The sequence below is a fragment of the Brassica napus genome, unplaced genomic scaffold (assembly GCF_020379485.1).
Source record: "Brassica napus cultivar Da-Ae unplaced genomic scaffold, Da-Ae ScsIHWf_875;HRSCAF=1241, whole genome shotgun sequence".
In the NCBI taxonomy this organism is placed as follows: Eukaryota; Viridiplantae; Streptophyta; class Magnoliopsida; order Brassicales; family Brassicaceae; genus Brassica; species Brassica napus.
Genome location: NW_026016915.1, coordinates 103,064 through 123,020, shown reverse-complemented (window position 1 = coordinate 123,020; position 19,957 = coordinate 103,064). Strand labels below are relative to the sequence as shown.

The following is a 19,957-nucleotide window of genomic DNA, read 5'->3' as shown; positions in this document are numbered from 1 at the left end:
TACACACTTATTTCATGTAATGGATCTCGCTTTGTAAAATATGACTTGACTCAATGCAATAATAGCCGAAGTTTTGGAGACAACCATGATCAATTATGAGTTTTATATATCATTACAATGATTAATCGCAAATTGATGAATATCTACATGATGTAAAGTCGTGAATGAGGCAGAAAAAGAAATAATACAGAACGCCATCTTTCATCAGTGGTAACATCGTCCCAGAAGAGGAAAGACAAATAACTTTTTACCGTTTTTGTCTACATCTTCACAAGAGTTTTCTCGTTTTCTTCCTACAAAACATGCCTTAGATGGTTCCCGAAATCTTGAAACTCATGTCCAAATTAAGTAGGAATTATTGGTTGTTGTATTTTAATAGATTTGAAAATCCGAATTAAATCTAGTGTTATTGGTTCTGTGATTTTCAAATCTGTATTAAAATCAGGTGTTATTGGTTTAATGATTCATAAATTCTATATCAAATCAAGTGTTATTCAATCGTACGGATTTACTAATATATTTGATTTTATAATGGATTTGAATGAATTTGTTTGGATTTTTAGTTAAAAATACAAAGACTCAAATCCGATCCGAGGAAAAACCTCCGGATTTGCATATTTTACTTGGATTTATAAATACAATATGAATTTCTAAATCAATCAAAATATATAAACCAATAACACCTACTAAACTTTCTATGTCAAAAAATTTACCATATACAATTATAATGATGAAACAATAATAACTTACATGGAATTCCTCTATTATTGATTATGGCTAGGAGAGCATTGTACAGATTAAGCATGAGTAAGCTTTTATCATTATTCTCATCGTTTAGTTTTCTCAATTCTTCACGGGGAAGATTGTTGTGGAGCTTTGTGAACATGTCGCTGGTCTTGCAGCCTTTAGAAATGATATGTCACACATTTTCACGGCGGAGATAAAGCCACAAACACCTTTCTCATTCCCAAGTACTCCTTAATGCACTTTACATCCAACAAAATCTCTTTCACAACTCTCCTTATCAATGCTGGACTACCCTCACAGTGCCGTCCCGATATATTTGGTGGCCTGAAGCATATTTATATACAGTAACATTATATTTATTTGTGAAATATATTTATATAATATATATGCATTTATAATAGTTTCTCTTTTTTATACAAAGTGAAATAGTAGTTTAACTTCTTCTTTTTTTAGTTTAAATTTTTTTAACTCGTAGTAGTTTAGTTATGTCAGATTATTAGTAGACATTTTAATAAAATAAAAATCACTAGTTTGAATTGAACTATTATTATTTGTAATGTTAAGTAACACAAGAAAAAAAAAGAAACAGATAAGTTATTTGTTTGACAAAAAAAAAACAGATAAGTTATTTAAACTACATGTCGCAATAGAAAAAAAAGGAAGACGGACACCATAACGTTGAAGATGCGGACTCCAACTGAAACAAAGATGAATATGTTTTTAACCACTTAACTATAATCATTCTTTTTCAAAAAATGTGGCTTCATATTTTGTAATAATTTTGTGGCCTAAAGCTCTAGCTTCACTGGCCTTATGGCAGGGACGGCCCTATACCCTGAAGTTCTTATTTATAACAATATATGGTTACATAAACATTGTCTCTACTACAAAACATCGTCATCATGTATATCTGAAGGTACCGTTGAGTTTGTTGTAAGTAAGGCACAGACTTTAGTTTCTTCGACATGTACTTGTCAACTAGGAACTTTATATTTCATGATTTTAGTGTCATATACCAGCTTGGAACAGGTTTAGGAAATAAAAAAAATATTATGAAGATCCAAAGGATATACAAAAGCAAGCAAACACAAATAAAGATTCACGACCTCTTCTTTTCAAGTATAACAAGGTATGTCACAAAAATATGGTTCTACATAACCTAATGGCCTAAATAAAAATATTGAGGACTGTATTATTTCCACTGATGTAATTTATTATACTTGCAGGGTTTCACAAATACTATGAAGAGAATGTTGGGTGTTTCTGCTGGGAGTGCAGCAAGTCTGTTTCTTAATATTTGTCAACGGCTTCTGCAAATGCTCGTAGATTCTCTGATAAACTATAAATTCTCAAAAAGTAAGGAGTCACATGAGTTTAGAACAACTTAAAAGATATGGTTTATGTTTGACTCAACTTTTTCTATTGATTGTGTGGCTTGTGCCAAGACCCAAAAAAAAAGAAGAAAAAGATATAGCACAAGTGAATTTTGGGCCTACGATGAAGCCCACTCATTGAAGCCCAAAATCTTTGTGCTCTCACTCTCTGCCTTAATAACCAAAACACACATTCACTCATTTCAGCCGGAGCATTCAACTTCTTCAGAACTTAATTTCATGAACAAAGACTCAGTGAACCTCTTTTGTTACATCTATATTTTATAATCAAAGATTTTTTGTATACTAGCCACTTTACGAAAAGATTATTTTGTGTTTTCTTTACTAAATTTGTGCTTCTTAGAATTCAAGATTTGTTTGTGATTATGATATCAAAGAGTGTAGCGATGATTAGTTGTGATTTCTCTAGAGATTCAAAATATGAAATTCAAATAATATCTTGAAAAATCTATTAAATCTCTAGTACATAGAAGCTAACATTCATATTTTGATATCGGAAAGTGACACGATGATTAATTAAGATTTCTCTATATATTTAACATATGAAAATTCAAATGATATATCATAAATAGAAAGTTAGCATTCTTGATTATGATATTTGAAATTGAAACAATGATTAATTAAGATTTCTCTAGAGATTCAACATACATAAATTTAATACTTTGAAATGGAAATTTATCAATCATGATTTGTTTGTGATTTATGGTGAAATGATGCATTGCTAACATCTGTTAATTGTTGGCTTACATCTATTGAGTCGGATATCATTTTTAGGAAGAAGGAAAAATGTATGCATAGGTTTGCAATGATTGGATGGTACTCGAGACCAGACCCCCGGACGCATCATAATAATATATGGAGATTTTGTCGTCAAAAAAAAAAGAATAAGAATAGGAGAAATTAACTCTAAATAGACAAGATGTTCAAAACATATATATAAGAAAAAATTTCAATTCTTCACTTTTTACTTGTTTCTATTTGATTTCTAAATTTTATTTATTTTCCACATAACAATCATTTGAGGTAAAGTTTGTATGATTTTCATATTCTGTACAAAGGTTGACCTATAAATATATGTTTTTATGTATAACTGTATAAATTAGTATATATGACTTTTTTACAAAAATAATTAAATCTAAACAATGAACTCAAGTAACCATGACTCACCAAATCCTTTAATCCAATTGTAGTTCGATTCAAATGTTGATTAATGGATTTAATCTCAAGCATGTATAATCTTCAGTTTTTCGTAGTAATTAACCATCTTGAAAGTCAATGTATCATTGATAGTACACAATCTTAGGCTCAAAATAGTTTATTTATGTGGTTTTCTATACCTAAAAACACTAACTCAGATCACGAGCTTCAAAAACCTACCTCAAATGTTGATTAATCGATTAATCTCAAGCCATTAACCTATGACCATTTGGTTCTATACTGAAATTCTTTTTGATCTTATGATCTTATCATAAACAAACATTTGGACTTCATGTTATTGACTTTAGATGTTCTACCAAAAGATAACATGTCCAAGGGTGATAAAACTATTTGTTTTTTTTCTTTAATGTTTAACAACGAAAACGTCAATAAAACTTTCTCAACAAAAATAAAAATAAAAAGAGAGACACACAATTTTATATATTTTCTTTTTCTCCAAAAGAAAGTCTTTTCCTTTCACACAATTATAAAAACATAAATTCTTTCGGAAGAAAAAGGAAAATAATTGAAAGGTGAATACTGTAACAACCATCTCAACCTTTAATCACGTAACACGTGGTATATGTTTTAACATAATGAACGGCTGAGATACACCGAAAGCATCGGAGGTTGTTGTCTCGGGAAAACGCGGGAGAGAGAATAGAAGAAAAGTCAACGGCTCAGATCATATCTTCTGGAGCTTCGCGGCTATGACCAAAGGATTAGCCTTTGCGATCTCTTCGCGCCCCGCCGATTTGAAATCGTACGAGCATCCGTGAACCTCCGGATACCTGTGGGTCCCACAGAAAGTCGTCCCGCACCGGCACATGAATCCGGTCAACCCGACCCGTTTCCTGCACACGGTGCACCGGTTAGGCCGTTGCGGCGGCTGCTTCTGCTCCGTCGACGTCTGAATCAGCGGGATTTGTTTCTCCGCCGTTGATGAAGAAGATGAGATGGATTCGATCTCCAAAGACGACGGAGGAGATGCGGCGGAGAGAGAGGATTCGACGGTTGATTTGGTGGAGGCTTGTTGTTGTTGTTGGTTGAGGCAGAGATCGCCGTAGCAATTGGAGCAGAGGTTCATGGTGGCTGAGCTGCCGGAGAAACCGCAGTTGTTAACGCAGAGACGGTGGCCTTCCGGCGTTTGACATCTATGTTCTTCCGCCATTTATTATAATAATAAGCTTCGGACAAGACAGATCAAGTTTGGTCGAAAATCTGAGAAAAAAAAACAGACAATCAACGATGTTATTAATTAGTTATGTAATAACGGGGTCACCGAGTTATGCAAGAATGTTTTTTTCCTGCGTTTTTTTCTCGGCAACCATTATAAAAAGAAGAATGGAGAGAGAAGTTAGTTAGTTTGTTAACCTGTTTTTGGAGAAGAGGAAGGAAGATGATGATGATGATGATGATTCACTGGTTCTTTTCTATAAAGGGTGAAACGCGCAGAGGGAAAGAGAATGATTTATAGATCAATACTTTACTATAGAGAGAAAACAACGGCGAAATGACGAAGATGATGCACACAAATTAATAGTTCTATGATGTATACTACTGTAGCATTTTAAAATGTTTATTACTCCACATTTTGTTTAGTGGTAACAATATACATATATTATTTAAACCGTGTTGGTATCTGCAACCAAACTCAAAAGTGAGACATTTTCTTTCGATTGGGTCAATTAAAAAGTAATTTTGACAATTGCAAAGTTCTAAGATTTGTAAAAGATCGGATGACTGGTGCGAAGATTTCAATCCTATTAAGAGCATCTCCAATGTATTATCCCATTTTTTACTTCAAAATGGTGCAACACCAAAATGGAGTAAGGTTTTACTCCAATGTATTACTCCATTTTCTACTCCAAAAATAATATTTCTTAAATAATTTTATTTTTATTTTATTAATAATTACAAATAAAATCTTATACTTATAAGAATATACCAATTAACCCCAATTATTTTATGTTTACGATAATAATTAAAATATAAATTATTTGAATTAAATATTTTTAATATTAAAAAGTACAAAAAATCATTAAAAAAAAGACAACATATATATAGGTTCAACAATGAGCATTAGAATATTTTTCCCACAAATGATCAACTAATGTATTTCGTAATGAAAAATGAGCTTCTTTATTTTTGATATTCCTAAATCGAGCAAGAAAATTTTGAAATCGGACATTTTCATCTTCTGCAATTTCGATATCTGGAGGTGGAGCTTCTCTTCCAAGTTCAATTGGTGCATCAAGTTCACGCTCATCTTCAATTATCATGTTATGTAAAATTATACATGTAGTCATAATGTCATGTAACACATTTTTTTTCCAAAAACGAACAGGTCCTTTGACAATAGCAAAGCGCGACTGTAGAACTCCAAATGCACGTTCAACATCTTTCCTGCATGCTTCTTGTTGCGTTGCAAAATATATTGTTTTTAGGACTCCTTGGCTCTTGAATAGTTTGTACTATGGTCGACCATTTTGGATAAATACCATCCGCTAAATAGTAACTCATATAATATTCTTTGTCTTGAATAAAATAATGAGCAGGAGGAGCAATACCTTGAGCAAGATTAGAAAAAAGATAAGAAGAGTCCAACACGTTGATATCGTTATTAGTGCCTGGCATTCCGAAATATGCATGCCATATCCAAAGATCATAATCTGCGACAGCTTCAAGAATTATAGTTGGTGATCCACTACGACCCGCATATTGTCCCGCCCAACCGGTAGGACAATTCTTCCACTTCCAGTGCATGCAATCTAAACTGCCAAGCATTCCAGGAAATCCTCGTTTTTCACCAATATAAAGAAGTCTGACAAATACAAATAATATCAAAGCGAAATGCTGAATCACAAGATCAACAAGCTCTTTCTCAGACTTCTCCGTTTGGGCAATATTTCACCGACCTTAGCGGATCCGGAACGGATTTTCCAGATTATTAAATTACTTATTTTATGTTATTTTTATTTTTATTTTAATTATTTATGTTTTCTGTTATTTTATGCATTTATTTAAAATTATTAAATAATCTTTTGTGGAATATACTATTTTCATGTTATTGTATCATTTTAAATATTATTTAAGTAAAAAATAGAAACATTAAAGATTTAAAGGACCATTTTATAAATAAAAAAAGTTCAACTCCAAAATGGAGTAATGAGTAAGATTACTCCATAAATGGAGTAACCCTAGCCATTACTCCATTTTCAACTCCAAAATGGAGTGGGGTTGGAGAAGATTTTATTCCATAATGATGTTTGGAGTTGAAAATGGAGTAGGGTTGGAGATGCCCTAAGGCGTTTTTTTTTTTTGTTCATTGTAACATTATTTTGAAAATTTAATCAAGAAATGAAAATGAAGTGATATCCAGACAAATATGAATGTGTGTAAACTATTTTTATATTATGAAATGTGTATGGGTGATGATCACACAAGTGAAAATACAGGTTGGAAGAGGAGCCAAATTGGCTTTCTACCTCTCCGTCCACTAGCTCACACTTGTCTCTATCTTATCCCCCTCTCTCTTTCTCTCCTTTTTCCTCACACTTTATATTATATTCAGATATACACATACCCTCCAACGGGGACGTCTCCATATGGGGCGTACAAACAATAAATTTTCCGAAAACTGTAGTGTGATATTTATTTTTGTTTATTTTCAATTCATAGAGTTATTATTATAACAGCGATAGCAACTTGCATTTTATCCAAATCTTTGTCATCGTGACTAGAATCTTTATCACTAGCTCAATCATCATTTTTAATAAACTTAATTCTTCATGTGTATTTTTCCTCCAACATTGTTAGACAACAACATAATATATGCTGCTACAAGCCTACAAGAATCTCTAGCATAATTGTTGTTGGTGAATAATGATTTTTGGTTTGCATCCATGGGTTCCATTTTCTAAACAATGGACGCATCAGGGTTAAGCATCACCTAAAACATTGGTATGGTGCATAATGAGAATCTTACGATGCCCAAGTCATAATGATTTTTGGATGATTTTTGGTTTGCATCCATGGGTTCCATTTTCTAAACAATGGACGCATCAGGGTTAAGCATCACCTAAAACATTGGTATGGTGCATAATGAGAATCTTACGATGCCCAAGTCATAATGGTTTTTGACGCCTAAGCATCTCTTAGAAAAAGGTTATTAATATTGGATGATTTACTCTGTTGGAATAATTATATTTAAAAAGCTTCGGATGATATCTCTTGGCTTCTCCGGTTTTTGTAGGTCTTTCATGTCGAACTGATGAGCATGCATATTTACTAAAAGTGCATACACAACTTTACTGACAAGTTCTCTGGTAAGTAGATGATTTGTTGCGGCTTTTCAAATAATTTTTTTTACCTTTCAAATAATTAACTTTGATCTATGTTTTGCGTTAATCAGAGGATACAAAGCTAAAAACTCATATGCATCGATCGTTTAGAGACGTGCGTGGGTTTTGTCCAACCCATAGTTGGACAACAGGACAATGATCTTGCAAGTTTCGAGTTCAAGGATTCGATGATTCGCTGCATGTAGACTTAATGACAAAATAATCATTATAAAGTTAACCAAATGGTGGTAGTTTGTTGGTAAAGGAAAAATTTGAGTGAAACGTAAACGTTGATTATAGGTTTGAATCTTTCTCAAAATTAAGTCGTCATTTATTTGCCTAGACGTGTTTTATATCTCAAACCGAGATCGGATTATTCGTTGCTATGACCTCGTGGGAAATTAGTTAGACTTCAACTCAAATATCTCTGGATAGTTAAAAATATATATATGTAAAGGTGAGTTTTTAATATTGAAAAAACATGTAAAGGTGAATTTGAACAATTTTCCTGACAAGCCTTCAGTCTCTTACAAAGCAATGCTATTTTGACAGCTGAGTAGGGGAGTTTGTGTGGAACTCGGGTTAAGAGAAGAATGTTTGATTATATGAAATGTTTCGGTTCAACGCATCAAATGATCGGAACGTTGTTTATATGTACATATATGATGATAAAATGGGTAAAATAATAATAGAGATAGTGGAGAAGGTTGGTTGGGCTAAACAATCGGCATAAAACCCCATTTTCGGCCGCCAAGATTCTCTCGTCTATCCCATGTTGGCATGTTCCCACTTTACTTTCAAATTGTATATTGATTTATGCTTTTTCTCATTATTGATCTCTTTTGCCGGCAAGAAACCATTAAATTTTCTTTTTAGTAAACTACTAGTTCCAGTGTCCGCGCTACGCGCGGATTATGTCTTTTAATTTATTCTTTATATATTTAAATTGCTTAGCAAAGATTAAAAGACAGAAGTTGAGTTTTAGATTTTATATAAAAATAGAGATTAAAAAAAAAACAATGACAAAATTCTTTAAAATGTAAATAAATCTAGGCATCAAGTCCGGTAGAAAAAAGAATAATAATCCGAATGATGCATAAGTTAAAGTCACTCTTTGATGCATGCTTTTACATGATTTCTTATTCGCCTTTTGAAATGCTTTATGTGTATTGATAAAATTGTGTGAGTTTTGATTTCTTTCTAAAAATTAGTTATAAATGTAGTTGATGTGTTTATACAATTAATTGGCTAACCACTATCACCATCCATCTTTATCATTTTTTTTGGGATAAATTAGAGTGAAATGATTCTGGAAAATTATAAAAATTTTGTTAGGAATATCATTAGTTTTTATTTTATATGTAAACATAGCTAAGTTTCTATTAAGACTGTAGCGATCATGTTAAAAGATTTATTAAAAATTCAAATACTTTATTTATGAAAATAGTAATAGTTTTCTATTATTTTATTATATCATTTTTTTTTGCTCATCATGTGTTTGCAAAAATTTTATTTAATTTGGAGCTATAATCTATTTGGTAATTATTATTTTGTAGTTATTTATTTAATATAAAGATGTGAAACTTTTAAGAAATTCAATATGAATGATTCCATGTTTATATATTACGTAAGGATACTTTGGGTATATTGCATCACACATATGCAGATATATTAGTCATTTCTATTGTGTAGAAATATTACAACTTTGTAGTATTGTTTAGTATCATATTTCCATTGTTCTTAAGTTAATTATTAAACAGCTTAAAATGGAGATGGAATAGAGAAAAACATGAAAATTTGATAAAATTTGTAAAAACTTATATAATGGATCGATAGGTGATTCTCTAACCTAAATTGAGTGATCCTCCAATTTATAAACAAAATATGATAATACAATAAATGATGATACACATAAAATACTGCAAAGACAATGTCTGAAAGTGAAAGAAAACAAAGCAAAGTCTAGAAGTGAATTATAACCTAAATCGATAGGTGATCATCCAAAGTATAACCAAAAGATAATAATACCAAGATAGATAAAATACTGCAAAGACAAAGTCTGAAAGTGAAACAAAACAAAGCAAAGTCTGAAAGTGAATAAAATAAAACAACGTCTGAAAGTGATATGGAATAAAGCATAGTCTATTAGCAAACCAATTCAGCCTTTAAAACTTGCTAGCCACATTTGGCACGCTTAGCTTCTTCTGACTCATCCCCATCAAAACTCCTTTTCACCGCTGCATCTGTGGATCCCTCATGCTCACTGGAAGAACCATTCACACGCTTGCCCATCTGTAAGGTCTCCTCGACAGCAGAAGCAATCACATTTTCTTCTAAGTTGCCATCAGCTGCTGCAGCTTCAAGAGGGAGCACCTTTGTAACAGTCAAAGATCGGGTCTTGCCTTCCAAATTGTGTTTTGAAACCTTCACAATGAAAGTGCGAGTTTGCCCAATGGTATCAATTAGAGCCTGTGGCACCGGAACCATGTGATCATCTCCTACGCTTTCATTGGCCTATCATTAATAAAAAAAAAACCTTATGAGAATGCATTTTGTAAGCTGTATGGAAGACATGTTTACAATCACCTCAAAGTATCTCTCAACCAATTCTGATGCTGGCTTCCCAGTCAACTCACGCCCAGCGTCACCGAGAAGCACAAAAAACCCATGGTCATTTTTGTCATAGACAGAGAGCTTCATAAGATACCTGTGACAGAGGAACAGTGACAATGAGTGCCAGAACATGTGAGTTTACAAAACTATAACTCTTACTCTGCAACACCGGTAACTTCAGCTTTCCCACATTTTTTACACATGAGCGTAGTATGCCCCTTTGTCGCCTTCGTCTTGCACCCACCGCATGAAATATAATACCATGGAGAACCATGCACAACATCATCAATGGTGGCTGTGCACTCAAACCAAGCAACCTTGCGTAATAGTAATATAAAATAGTATAAACAACTAAGACCAGTGCAAGAATGTGCTAAAGTATGAATTATTGTACCTTTGATCCTTCATGCTTGATGTAAGAGAAAAGATCTCCTATTGTAACCGTCTCTGCCTTGGTCACAATGTCGGGATTAACCCTGTTGGCAACATCTGTGTTTGATCCCAACCTGAAAATGATCAGCAAAAAATTAAATTAATGTCAGATAAAGCTACAATGCTTGATCAACAAAGGAGTGCTTACCAAGTCATGTAATCTCTGGTTGGTTGAACGTCCAAGTCGAGAAACACACGGGAGGATGATAGGGAGGAGAGTGTTAGAGCGCCTGCATAACAACAAATGTTAGCATAACATACAAAAATAAACTACTACATCATAAATTTTTTTTAAAAACTGATTACTCAACACATAATGCGTCTAATTCAAGTTACTCAAGCATCCTAATTACATCTCTAAACCATATAAGCAGAATTCTGGTAATAATAACCTCCAAACCGTTTTGGGTTTACAGTAGTCACCAAAATAACACTCGGAGTGTTTCCATTCGCTTTAAACTTCTCACAAAAGTCCGTAGCAACCTTGTCCCATAGGTATAGCTTCATCACAGGACCACTGCAACAAACCGAAACACATGTGATAAGCGAAATGATATATGCATAGATTGAAAACTCTGAGTAGAACTTACTCATGTGTCTGGACATGAACCATAAGACGCCGTGAGGAAGCTATCTCGACTTCATCAAGCACAAGACCGGCAGTCAGAGCCTGCTCACCCACCAGTTTGATGTGACCAACGTAATCTGCAATAAAAAAAAAGAATAGAGCTTAAACTCAGTCTAAACAGATAAGACTAAAACATAACATTATACGAACCAAAACCAATGACAAACAATAAAAACCATAAATTCCAGTCTAAAAAGATAAGACCGAAGCTTAATATCAGCCAAATCAAACCAATGTCAACCCATAAATTCAAGTATAAACAAATAAGACTAAAACATAACACTATTCAAACCAAAACCTGTGACAAACAATAAAGAAGTTGATAGCTTACCATAAAGATCCCCTCCGAGGTCACAACCTGCTTCAAACTCTTCATACCCATTGAATCGGAACCGGTCCTCAGGAAAATGAACCGAACTGTCCTCAAAAACAGAGAGGACAGAGGTCCATGAGAAAGTGATGGCCACGATTGGTTCAGCAACCCGGTACACAGTCTTGCTCCTAGACCCATAAAATTAGTGAGTCTGTAAATGGAACCGGCGATCATGTGTGGCAAATAGGTGTCAATCCTTCCTGGGGGGATGAACCCTTGGATCACAGTACCCTGGAATAAAGAAAGTAACGTCTATGAGTAAACTTATCGACCAAGCATAACTAAAAAAAAGCGAACAGAGATGTCGGAATACACCTGTTCATCAATAAGTAGCATCTCTATACCAATAAGCACCTTCTTAATTGGGTTCCGAGCCTCCCAAAAATGGATCAGACGAAACCTTAGCTCGCCTTCTTGTGGACCAAATCTGACATCTTTGAAGAACATCACTTCATGGGTTTTGGCGGAGGAAACACCGGTTCCGCCGATATGTCGCATCGGCACGTCAGAGCACAGAACAGCCTTGCCGTTTGACTTTTTCGACATGGAAACGACAGAGACAGCCTTGGCGGAAGAGTCACGGGGTTGGTCGGTACGGTTGATCGGCTCAGCGGAAGAGACACTTCCTTTGCCGTTTCGTTTCTTGGAGATAAGATCGCCGGAAACAGAGGTGTTGCTGCTGGATTTCATCGCTTGAGAGAATTGTTGTTTTAATTTGAGATAAAATAGAGCTGAGAAGATCGCTATAAAAGAACTCAGATGAAGAAAGGATCTCAGATAAAAGAAGTCGAAAGGAATCCATAAATGCGATTCTCGGATGATTGATTGCACAGAGACTTAATTGCGTGTCGATTGAACGACGATTAGTGGAGAAGCGGTAACGACGAAGCGTATGTCGTCGAAGGGAGAAGACTCAACATATGATTAGGGTTCGAGCTGTTTCACCGATATGATTCAGCGGCTCTTATTCTCAAGCGGTTTGGGCTATGAGGCCATCGTATGACAAAGACAATAACGAACCCCAAACTGAATGTGACGCGGCTCCAATACTCAATCGGTGTGGGCTTATAGGCCCATCATATCACAAACTAAAAAACGTAGCTCAGACTGATGTGACGTGGACAAATAATCTTACCTTATTGGCTGATTAAATTAGATGACGTGGACCCTCTGTCTGATGCTGGTATTCGGCTTTTACTTATTGTATGATATTCCGGTTGCTCAAAAAAAAAAGTAAACTATATTCTCTTATTTAATCCATTAACAAACAGTTATTAAATCTAACCAAAATTTGTAGTGTTATCTATGATGTAAGTTGTAACAGTGAAATTTTTTGTAAAGAAAATAAATGAAAACCCCTGAAAGATGCATACACACTAATCTCTACTTGCATAATTTTGAACTGATTTTCAATGAACCATGAATTAGTCAATTATTTATCATGAGGCTTAAGGTTAAAACCCAAAAAAGAAGCTAATGTACGTTTGAGTTTCATGTTATAGGCCCATTACATATTGGGCTTTAGCTTACGAAATAAAAAATGGGTAAATGCATGAACAAACTGCGTTTTGGACTGTAGACAATGCGTCTTCGTTGGCAACATATAATTGGCTTAGTTGGCATTTGACAAAAAAGGTCACTTCCTTCCAACTTCCAAACACCAATAATTTTTCATATTTTCCAACTTATTTTTATTATTCTATGGGGATGAGTATTTTATTCTTTTGTTTCCTTCCAATTAATAAAACGTTTTCACCAACCACAACATGTCCAAACCCACATTTTAATCAAGAAAATAACTCTTGTTAAAATTTCTAAAAATATATTCCATATTTTCAAAAAAAATTATGTAATTACAAAATTGGTCACATATTTTATCAAAAAATAGAAAATTAGTTTGTTATTTCGGAACAACAACCTATCAAAACTGTAACGATACACCTAAGTAAAATTTAATTTGAAAATGATTTTTATTAACTACAGTGTGGTAGGTTAAAAATAAAATAAAACATGGCTTAAAATAAATTTTAGCACAAAATAAAGTAATCTTTCTGTCTCCACAAAAATAGGGAGAGAATAAAAATAAAAAAAAATAAGAAAAGCTTAGCTGGACGTTTCTCCCTCTCTCTCTCTCTCTCTCCATAAATCTTGAGATTCCAGAGCTGATCCACTTCCGATTTACCAATAAGAAAAGCTTTAAGCTTAGCTGGACGTCTCTCTCCAAAAGTTTATGCCTTTTTGAGGTATCTTTCTCGTGAAAGCTCAACGCTTTCTCATCTTTGTATATATACACACATCAGGAAACAAACTCTTCTTTACCACGACAAGATCGTTTCCACTCGGGTTTTAACATTTACTTTGCTGAGAAAACCAAGTTATATGGATTCTGCTATGGAGATTTGCAACGGTGGGATCTCAAACGGTGACGTTTCGGGTCTATCTTCTAAGCGCGAGAAGCTCATTATCGATACAGACCCAGGCATAGGTGAGGAGGCTTCTTTCATTTGTTTTGAGGTTTGACTTTGATCAACCAACACCCTTTGTGCTTAAGAGTTCTTGAATCTGTTTATTTGAAGTCAATATGTGGTAAAGTTTTGATTTTTAAACTTTGCTTAATAGCTAGAAGATGTTCTTGTTTAGTTTTTTGCTAATGGAAACAAGTTTCCTTTCAAAATGTAAAGATCAATAGGAGAATCTGAGAGTTATGTATTGTTGGTTTTTAGATGATAGCATGGCGATAATGATGGCGTTTCAAACACCTGAGCTGGATATATTAGGACTCACTACTGTCTTTGGTAATGTCCAAACACAAGACGCTACACGCAACGCCTTGCTCCTCGTATGTAACAAAACCATCACTTAACTCTGTATAGTTCTCCTTGTGTGATCTCTTTGTGTTTTGATCGTTTGTGCAAAAGAACAGTGTGAGATTGGTGGCTTCCCTGATCTCCCCGTCGCTGAAGGAAGTTCTGAACCCTTGAAGGTACATACACTCTTTCTCTCTTCTCTTCTCTGCTCCGTGGAACTCGTTGTGACATTAGCTTCTGTTGTGTTGTTGACTCTTAGGGTGGGATTCCACGAGTTGCTGATTTCGTGCACGGTAAAAATGGGCTTGGAGACGTATCTGTTCCTTCTCCTTGTAGAAAGAAATGTGACAAGAGTGCAGCTGAGTTCTTAGTTGAGAAAGTCTCTCAATACCCCGGTGAAGTCACCGTTCTCGCCCTTGGACCTCTGACCAACTTAGCAATAGTAAGAAGACTCGTAACCAATCTCAATTCTTTAAATCTTATGATCCGGTTTGTGTTTCTGACACCATGACTCGTGTGTTTAGGCCATTAAACGTGATAGTTCATTTGCGAGTAAGGTGAAGAAGATTGTTATACTTGGTGGAGCTTTCTTCTCTTTAGGGAATGTTAATCCTGCAGCTGAGGCTAATGTAAAGAAACATCCATTAAACCTCTTCTTTAATCTTCTGCTAATGAAAACAATTTATGAGTTTGTTTCTCTGTATGCAGATATATAATGACCCGGAAGCAGCTGATGTGGTGTTCACGTGTGGAGCTGATATCACTGTCGTTGGGATAAACATCACAACCCAACTTAAACTATCAGGTGAATAAACTTTTCTCCTCCCTGTTGTCTCCTTTTAACATTCATCTAAAACCATGTGTATGTGTTTTCTCAGATGATGATCTCTTAGCCCTGCGTGAGTCCAAGGGGAAACACGCTAAGTTACTAAGCGACATGTGCAAATTCTACAGAGATTGGCATGTCAAATCTGATGGTGTTTATGGTAAAAAGAAGAAACTGTGATCATACCAAGGTTATGAAGTTTGCATGTTTTTTATTCAAAATGTTTATTGTTGCTGGTTTTCAGGAGTGTACCTTCATGACCCGGTCAGCTTTGTGGCTGTAGTACGGCCTGATCTATTCACATACAAGAAAGGTGTTGTTCGTGTGGAGACTCAAGGAATATGTGTTGGCCACACACTCATGGATCAAGGCCTCAAGAGGTTTTACTAATTATAACTTTATTATTTCACTCTTTTTATATATGTAGACATTTCCTCTAAATGTTGGTTTTGATTTGATTGCAGATGGAATGGGAGCAATCCATGGGTGGGATACTCACCAGTATCAGTGGCGTGGACGGTAGATGTAGATGGAGTTTTGGAATACATCAAAGGCATGCTGATGAAGCCATAAAAAGAATGTTAATATTTCATTTGAAAATGTCATTGTCACATTCATCATGTGTTCTGGTTCTAACCTGAATCTCAATTCAACATTTGTATTTGAACTGTATAATTGCTAAAATTTGGTAAGAAAAAATAAAAGTTAATGAATGGAAACTATCTATCTTCTTCTTCTCGGTTGTCTCCATTGTTGTAAATATTAAAGATAGAAAACCGACCAGAATATTGGTTTGTAGATATATAGGTCCAAAAGCTCCAAAACGAATAATCCGACCCGAATACTCAGCCCTATTGCTAAGTTGATAGCCGGATGTTGTAGTTGAGATGATTTAATTTAAGAGTTGTCTATGGCCTTGATTGTTTGCGTTTACTTATAAGTTTACACCTAATAACTACTATTTATTTCATATGAACCCATATGTGTGATGACAAAAAGAAAAAGAAAAAAGTGAGCCCATGAAAGCGTAAATGCACTAATGACCAGTAGGGATGAGACGTAAGTTGAGATAGGGAAACAGGTGGGTCACGTAAGAATAATCATAGCCAATGATCATAACAAACAAGTAACCGAGCGATCATAGAAAAATCGTTAAAAGTCGTTCATACTACATCTTCACACGAGTGAGAGACTTGACATCTCCCCACCAGATATCTACTGTGATCTGCTAAAACACTCTTCTTCAACATACACAGACACAAACACGAAACAGCTAAACTAAACTGTAAATAGAGAACCTTTGTTGTGTAGGTAACTAACGTGATTCAAGCCCATTATGCCCAGTATGATGCGAAAAAGCATTTTGATGTTGTCAAAAAGTGCGGAACAAAAGCTTTATGATATCAGTGTATTGGCAAAAACTTGACCTTAATTTTTTTTTCTATTTTTTTTTAACTTAACCTTAATTTTGGCATGGGTTCATTACTGGTTTTTTTTTTTGAAGTTTTATTTGTCAGATTATATTTCAAATAACTGGATGTGTTTTTTGTTTTTTTATACAATGCAATCTATCAATTGTTTTTTACTATCGCTTTTGATAAACTTCACTGAATAAACGAAGTTTCATACGAAAATGATAGTGTAAATTTTTAACTCATTATCTAGCTAAATATTTTACTAAATGACATATGTTAATTTTTTATAGAAATTGTAATCACGCTAATAGGTTTCAATACTTCTTATTATGATTAAAAGTTGAAGGGTAGAGTGGGAACATGTGAAGAGGGTAGAGTAAGGATTCAATGAGATGGTTGTAACAGGTTGGGCTCACTTTGCATAATTGTATCTACAGGCAGAAATGGTGGATGATGCTGATCATCATCATGATGAAGTTGGGAGGAGTACTCATGAGTACTTCTGCTACCACTTTTTATTCTTAACCTGTAAGTAAGAAATTATATTTTGAATTTATTTATTACATCCAAACTATATACAGTAAATGTGTGTATATAAATGCATTATCCATCAGGGGGGCATGATTTGCCAGATGTATAGAGTTGTGCAAACTGTTTTATTTAACCAAACCATTTAAAGCAAATTATTATAGTTGGACTTGGGGTCCTTTTTTTTTTCTTATAGTTGGACATGTTTAGGCTTTGATTAGTAACAATGATATATGCAAATTAGAAAATTCAATTAGCTACTTAAAACAAATTTTAGAGATTGCAATTATATAATTTCAATTAATTGGCATAATAGGCTATTATTGTTTCTAAAATTCTAGAGTGATTTGAAGACCACATGTGTATACATAATCTTCCTCGAATTATTTTTTCCTGATTTTGAGAGGTAATTTATTTACTTTATGGGAAAACTATACACGAAAGACATTCTGCATCTTTAAACTAGTTTGTTGGGACGATTGAGTGTTAGCAATAAACATTGCAGTTTGGTTGCGTTCTATACTGATAAATATTAAATGTCAAATTGAATAAGTCTGTCCTTGTTGGCTTTTTTAATGAACTCAGTAACTTCTCTTTTTACTTTGTTGTCCATGACAATAACTTCCTTAAATCATTAGGTCAGATTATCTTTTTCTTTTCCCCTTTGCACTAATTTTCAGTAACTGGTATTTAAGATACGCTGAAAAAGTTAATATGAAAAGAACAATTGGATAATTGCACTAGCTAAAAAAGGAAAAGCAGAAAAAGATAGAATTAAAGTTTTTTTATATAATTAGAGGAGCTTGGTCATCATTGGATGTTACAGAAGAAGAGAGTTTATTATGAGACTGGCTACTCCTACTTCAAATTCGTGAGTACCCTAAGACCCATTTTGTCTCCCATCTCTTATAGGCTTTTATCTATTACTGCTGAAGTAACTCTATGTGTTACATTCCAACATTTAAAATTTTAGTCGAGCAGATTATATATGAAGTTGAAGGTTCTATTCGCTTAGATATATTAAGAACTGGACTAGAACCGTTCTCAAATTTAAGAAGTTTTCAGTTTTAGAGCCTATAGATTTTGATGATTTTTTCCCTGGTAGTCATCATATTTTCTGCTTTTCTTTATCTTTTGTGTACAAGCTTTACCTTTTTAATTTGTTCAAACATTCGGTATGATTCAGATAGACCGAGTACTAGTTAGCTAACCAAACTGAAAAAAGTCCTCTAACTTGAACTATACCGTCCACTTGACCGCTCGCTCGCTATATGCAAATCAATCTCAAATTTGTTTTGATGATTTTAACAATTTCTTAAGTTTGTTTTAACATTTAAGCATAGGGAAGCATTCTCGTTTGGTTTATTTTCAAGTTTACATTTATAACATCTCCAGTGCCTTCATGTTTTATATTCCACCTTTTCTAATTGTGAACATTATACGGAATATAACTTTAATTTCAAAGGTCTAGAAATCGTACATTTTATAACCATTTAAGATGTTTATAATACTGTTAAGAAATACGGTGTGTGCAGATTATCAAACTTGATTCTCAACTTTTAACTCACATAAAGTTGCGAACCAAATAGAGGATCATGAGAAAAAAAATATTTTTTTGGTTGCATAAACCTCATTAAAGAAAAAATATCATAACATATTTACATATTTATAAAATTACCAGTAAAATGATTTTATCATCATATAAATATGAATGGGTCTACTTTTATTTTGTAGTGAATATTATTGAACTGATATTCATTTCTTATTATTTAATGTACTTATTGATTTTCACTTGAATTAATATTTGATATATGGATCAAGATGTACTTTGGTTGGGATCAATTTGAAATATTTAGCAAAAAAAATTAAATTCTATTTTCTAATATTTTAGCTCCTAATACTTTCCTCCGCCCATGTCCATTCGAACACTTTACCCACTTAGACACATCACTTGATCATACGCTTTCAGTTATCTTTTGTTTTTAACACTGGATCTTATTAAGCCATATCGGCAATCAAAGTTGTGAAGTTTCAACAACGGTCAAACTCAAAAGGAATAATGATGAAAATAAAGGGATCACAACCCAAAAGGGACAGAAAAAATGCAAACCAGGATGCTTGTAGAGGACTGAAACACATCGGTTAAAAAACCAGACTATGTGTTTCTTAGTAAAGGCAGACGGATGTTCCATACATTTTGAGTTGGATATGACGTTCGCTAAGCGAGTTTAAAACGAAAAGAATATTCATCGTGGGACAAAATTCGTTGTAATATTTATGAATCCACAAAATATGGAAATAAAGATAAAATGGTTACACCTATTGGTTTGTAAATTAATATAAAGTAGCGCATGTGCATAAAGATACAATTTTGCACGATAGTGTAACACCCAGAGAGCAAAGCTAACACGGTGCTTCCTCTTTATATAACTTTTGGTTGCCTTTTATGAGATTAAATATCAGTAACAGAAGATTTGTGTAGATAAAACAAAACAAAGCAAAACAAAACAAAGTGGAACCCCAAAATGCAGGCGAATGCATGGAAAATTAAAAACAAACTAATTTTAAGAATGAGTTAAAACTTTGATAGCTTATAATAAGTTGGCTGAGCATTTTTGTTTTTCCGAAAATTGAGTCATTGTTGCAATTTCAAG

The 19,957-nt window shown here is 33.9% G+C and overlaps 3 protein-coding genes across 4 annotated transcripts; 1 reads left to right on the top strand and 2 right to left on the bottom strand.

The window, feature by feature from the left end:
- Positions 1-3,748: 3,748 nt before the first annotated feature.
- On the bottom strand, positions 3,749-5,051 carry LOC106451121 (zinc finger A20 and AN1 domain-containing stress-associated protein 4-like). Of its 2 annotated transcripts, none has more exons than XM_013892987.3 (2): positions 4,713-5,051; positions 3,749-4,559 (listed from the first exon to the last, which is right to left on the bottom strand). In XM_013892987.3, the coding sequence occupies exon 2, from the start codon at positions 4,507-4,509 to the stop codon at positions 4,024-4,026; it is 486 nt and encodes a 161-aa protein (XP_013748441.2). In that variant the 5' UTR covers positions 4,510-4,559; positions 4,713-5,051; the 3' UTR covers positions 3,749-4,023. The 2 variants fall into 2 exon arrangements, with proteins under 2 accessions (XP_013748441.2, XP_048631429.1); XM_048775472.1 differs by having other exon boundaries at positions 3,749-4,562; positions 4,717-4,954.
- A 4,805-nt stretch (positions 5,052-9,856) lies between these two features.
- On the bottom strand, positions 9,857-12,417 carry LOC125606400. The gene is made up of 10 exons (XM_048775462.1): positions 12,043-12,417; positions 11,837-11,958; positions 11,686-11,771; positions 11,317-11,431; positions 11,119-11,243; positions 10,875-10,956; positions 10,689-10,800; positions 10,454-10,611; positions 10,268-10,388; positions 9,857-10,195 (listed from the first exon to the last, which is right to left on the bottom strand). The coding sequence occupies exons 1-10, from the start codon at positions 12,415-12,417 to the stop codon at positions 9,857-9,859; spliced, it is 1,635 nt and encodes a 544-aa protein (XP_048631419.1).
- A 1,382-nt stretch (positions 12,418-13,799) lies between these two features.
- Positions 13,800-16,098, top strand: LOC106451122 (uridine nucleosidase 1). Its single transcript, XM_048775461.1, has 10 exons — positions 13,800-13,970; positions 14,103-14,212; positions 14,451-14,566; positions 14,651-14,710; positions 14,794-14,976; positions 15,059-15,163; positions 15,243-15,339; positions 15,413-15,520; positions 15,605-15,740; positions 15,825-16,098. The coding sequence occupies exons 2-10, from the start codon at positions 14,107-14,109 to the stop codon at positions 15,931-15,933; spliced, it is 1,020 nt and encodes a 339-aa protein (XP_048631418.1). The 5' UTR covers positions 13,800-13,970; positions 14,103-14,106; the 3' UTR covers positions 15,934-16,098.
- Positions 16,099-19,957: the final 3,859 nt, after the last annotated feature.

What these genes read in the sequence shown, in the direction of transcription:
- LOC106451121 (XM_013892987.3), bottom strand. Translation starts at nt 4,509, where the DNA reads ATGGCGGAAGAACATAGATGTCAAACGCCGGAAGGCCACCGTCTCTGC.
- LOC125606400 (XM_048775462.1), bottom strand. Translation starts at nt 12,417, where the DNA reads ATGAAATCCAGCAGCAACACCTCTGTTTCCGGCGATCTTATCTCCAAG. An exon ending in AAACCCAAAACGGTTTGGAG is followed by an intron (nt 10,957 to 11,118) that starts GTTATTATTACC and finishes GTTGTTATGCAG; the next exon opens with GCGCTCTAACACTCTCCTCC. An exon ending in ACCAGAGATTACATGACTTG is followed by an intron (nt 10,801 to 10,874) that starts GTAAGCACTCCT and finishes GATCATTTTCAG; the next exon opens with GTTGGGATCAAACACAGATG.
- LOC106451122 (XM_048775461.1), top strand. Translation starts at nt 14,107, where the DNA reads ATGGATTCTGCTATGGAGATTTGCAACGGTGGGATCTCAAACGGTGAC. An exon ending in GAAGTTCTGAACCCTTGAAG is followed by an intron (nt 14,711 to 14,793) that starts GTACATACACTC and finishes GTTGACTCTTAG; the next exon opens with GGTGGGATTCCACGAGTTGC. An exon ending in CTCTGACCAACTTAGCAATA is followed by an intron (nt 14,977 to 15,058) that starts GTAAGAAGACTC and finishes TCGTGTGTTTAG; the next exon opens with GCCATTAAACGTGATAGTTC.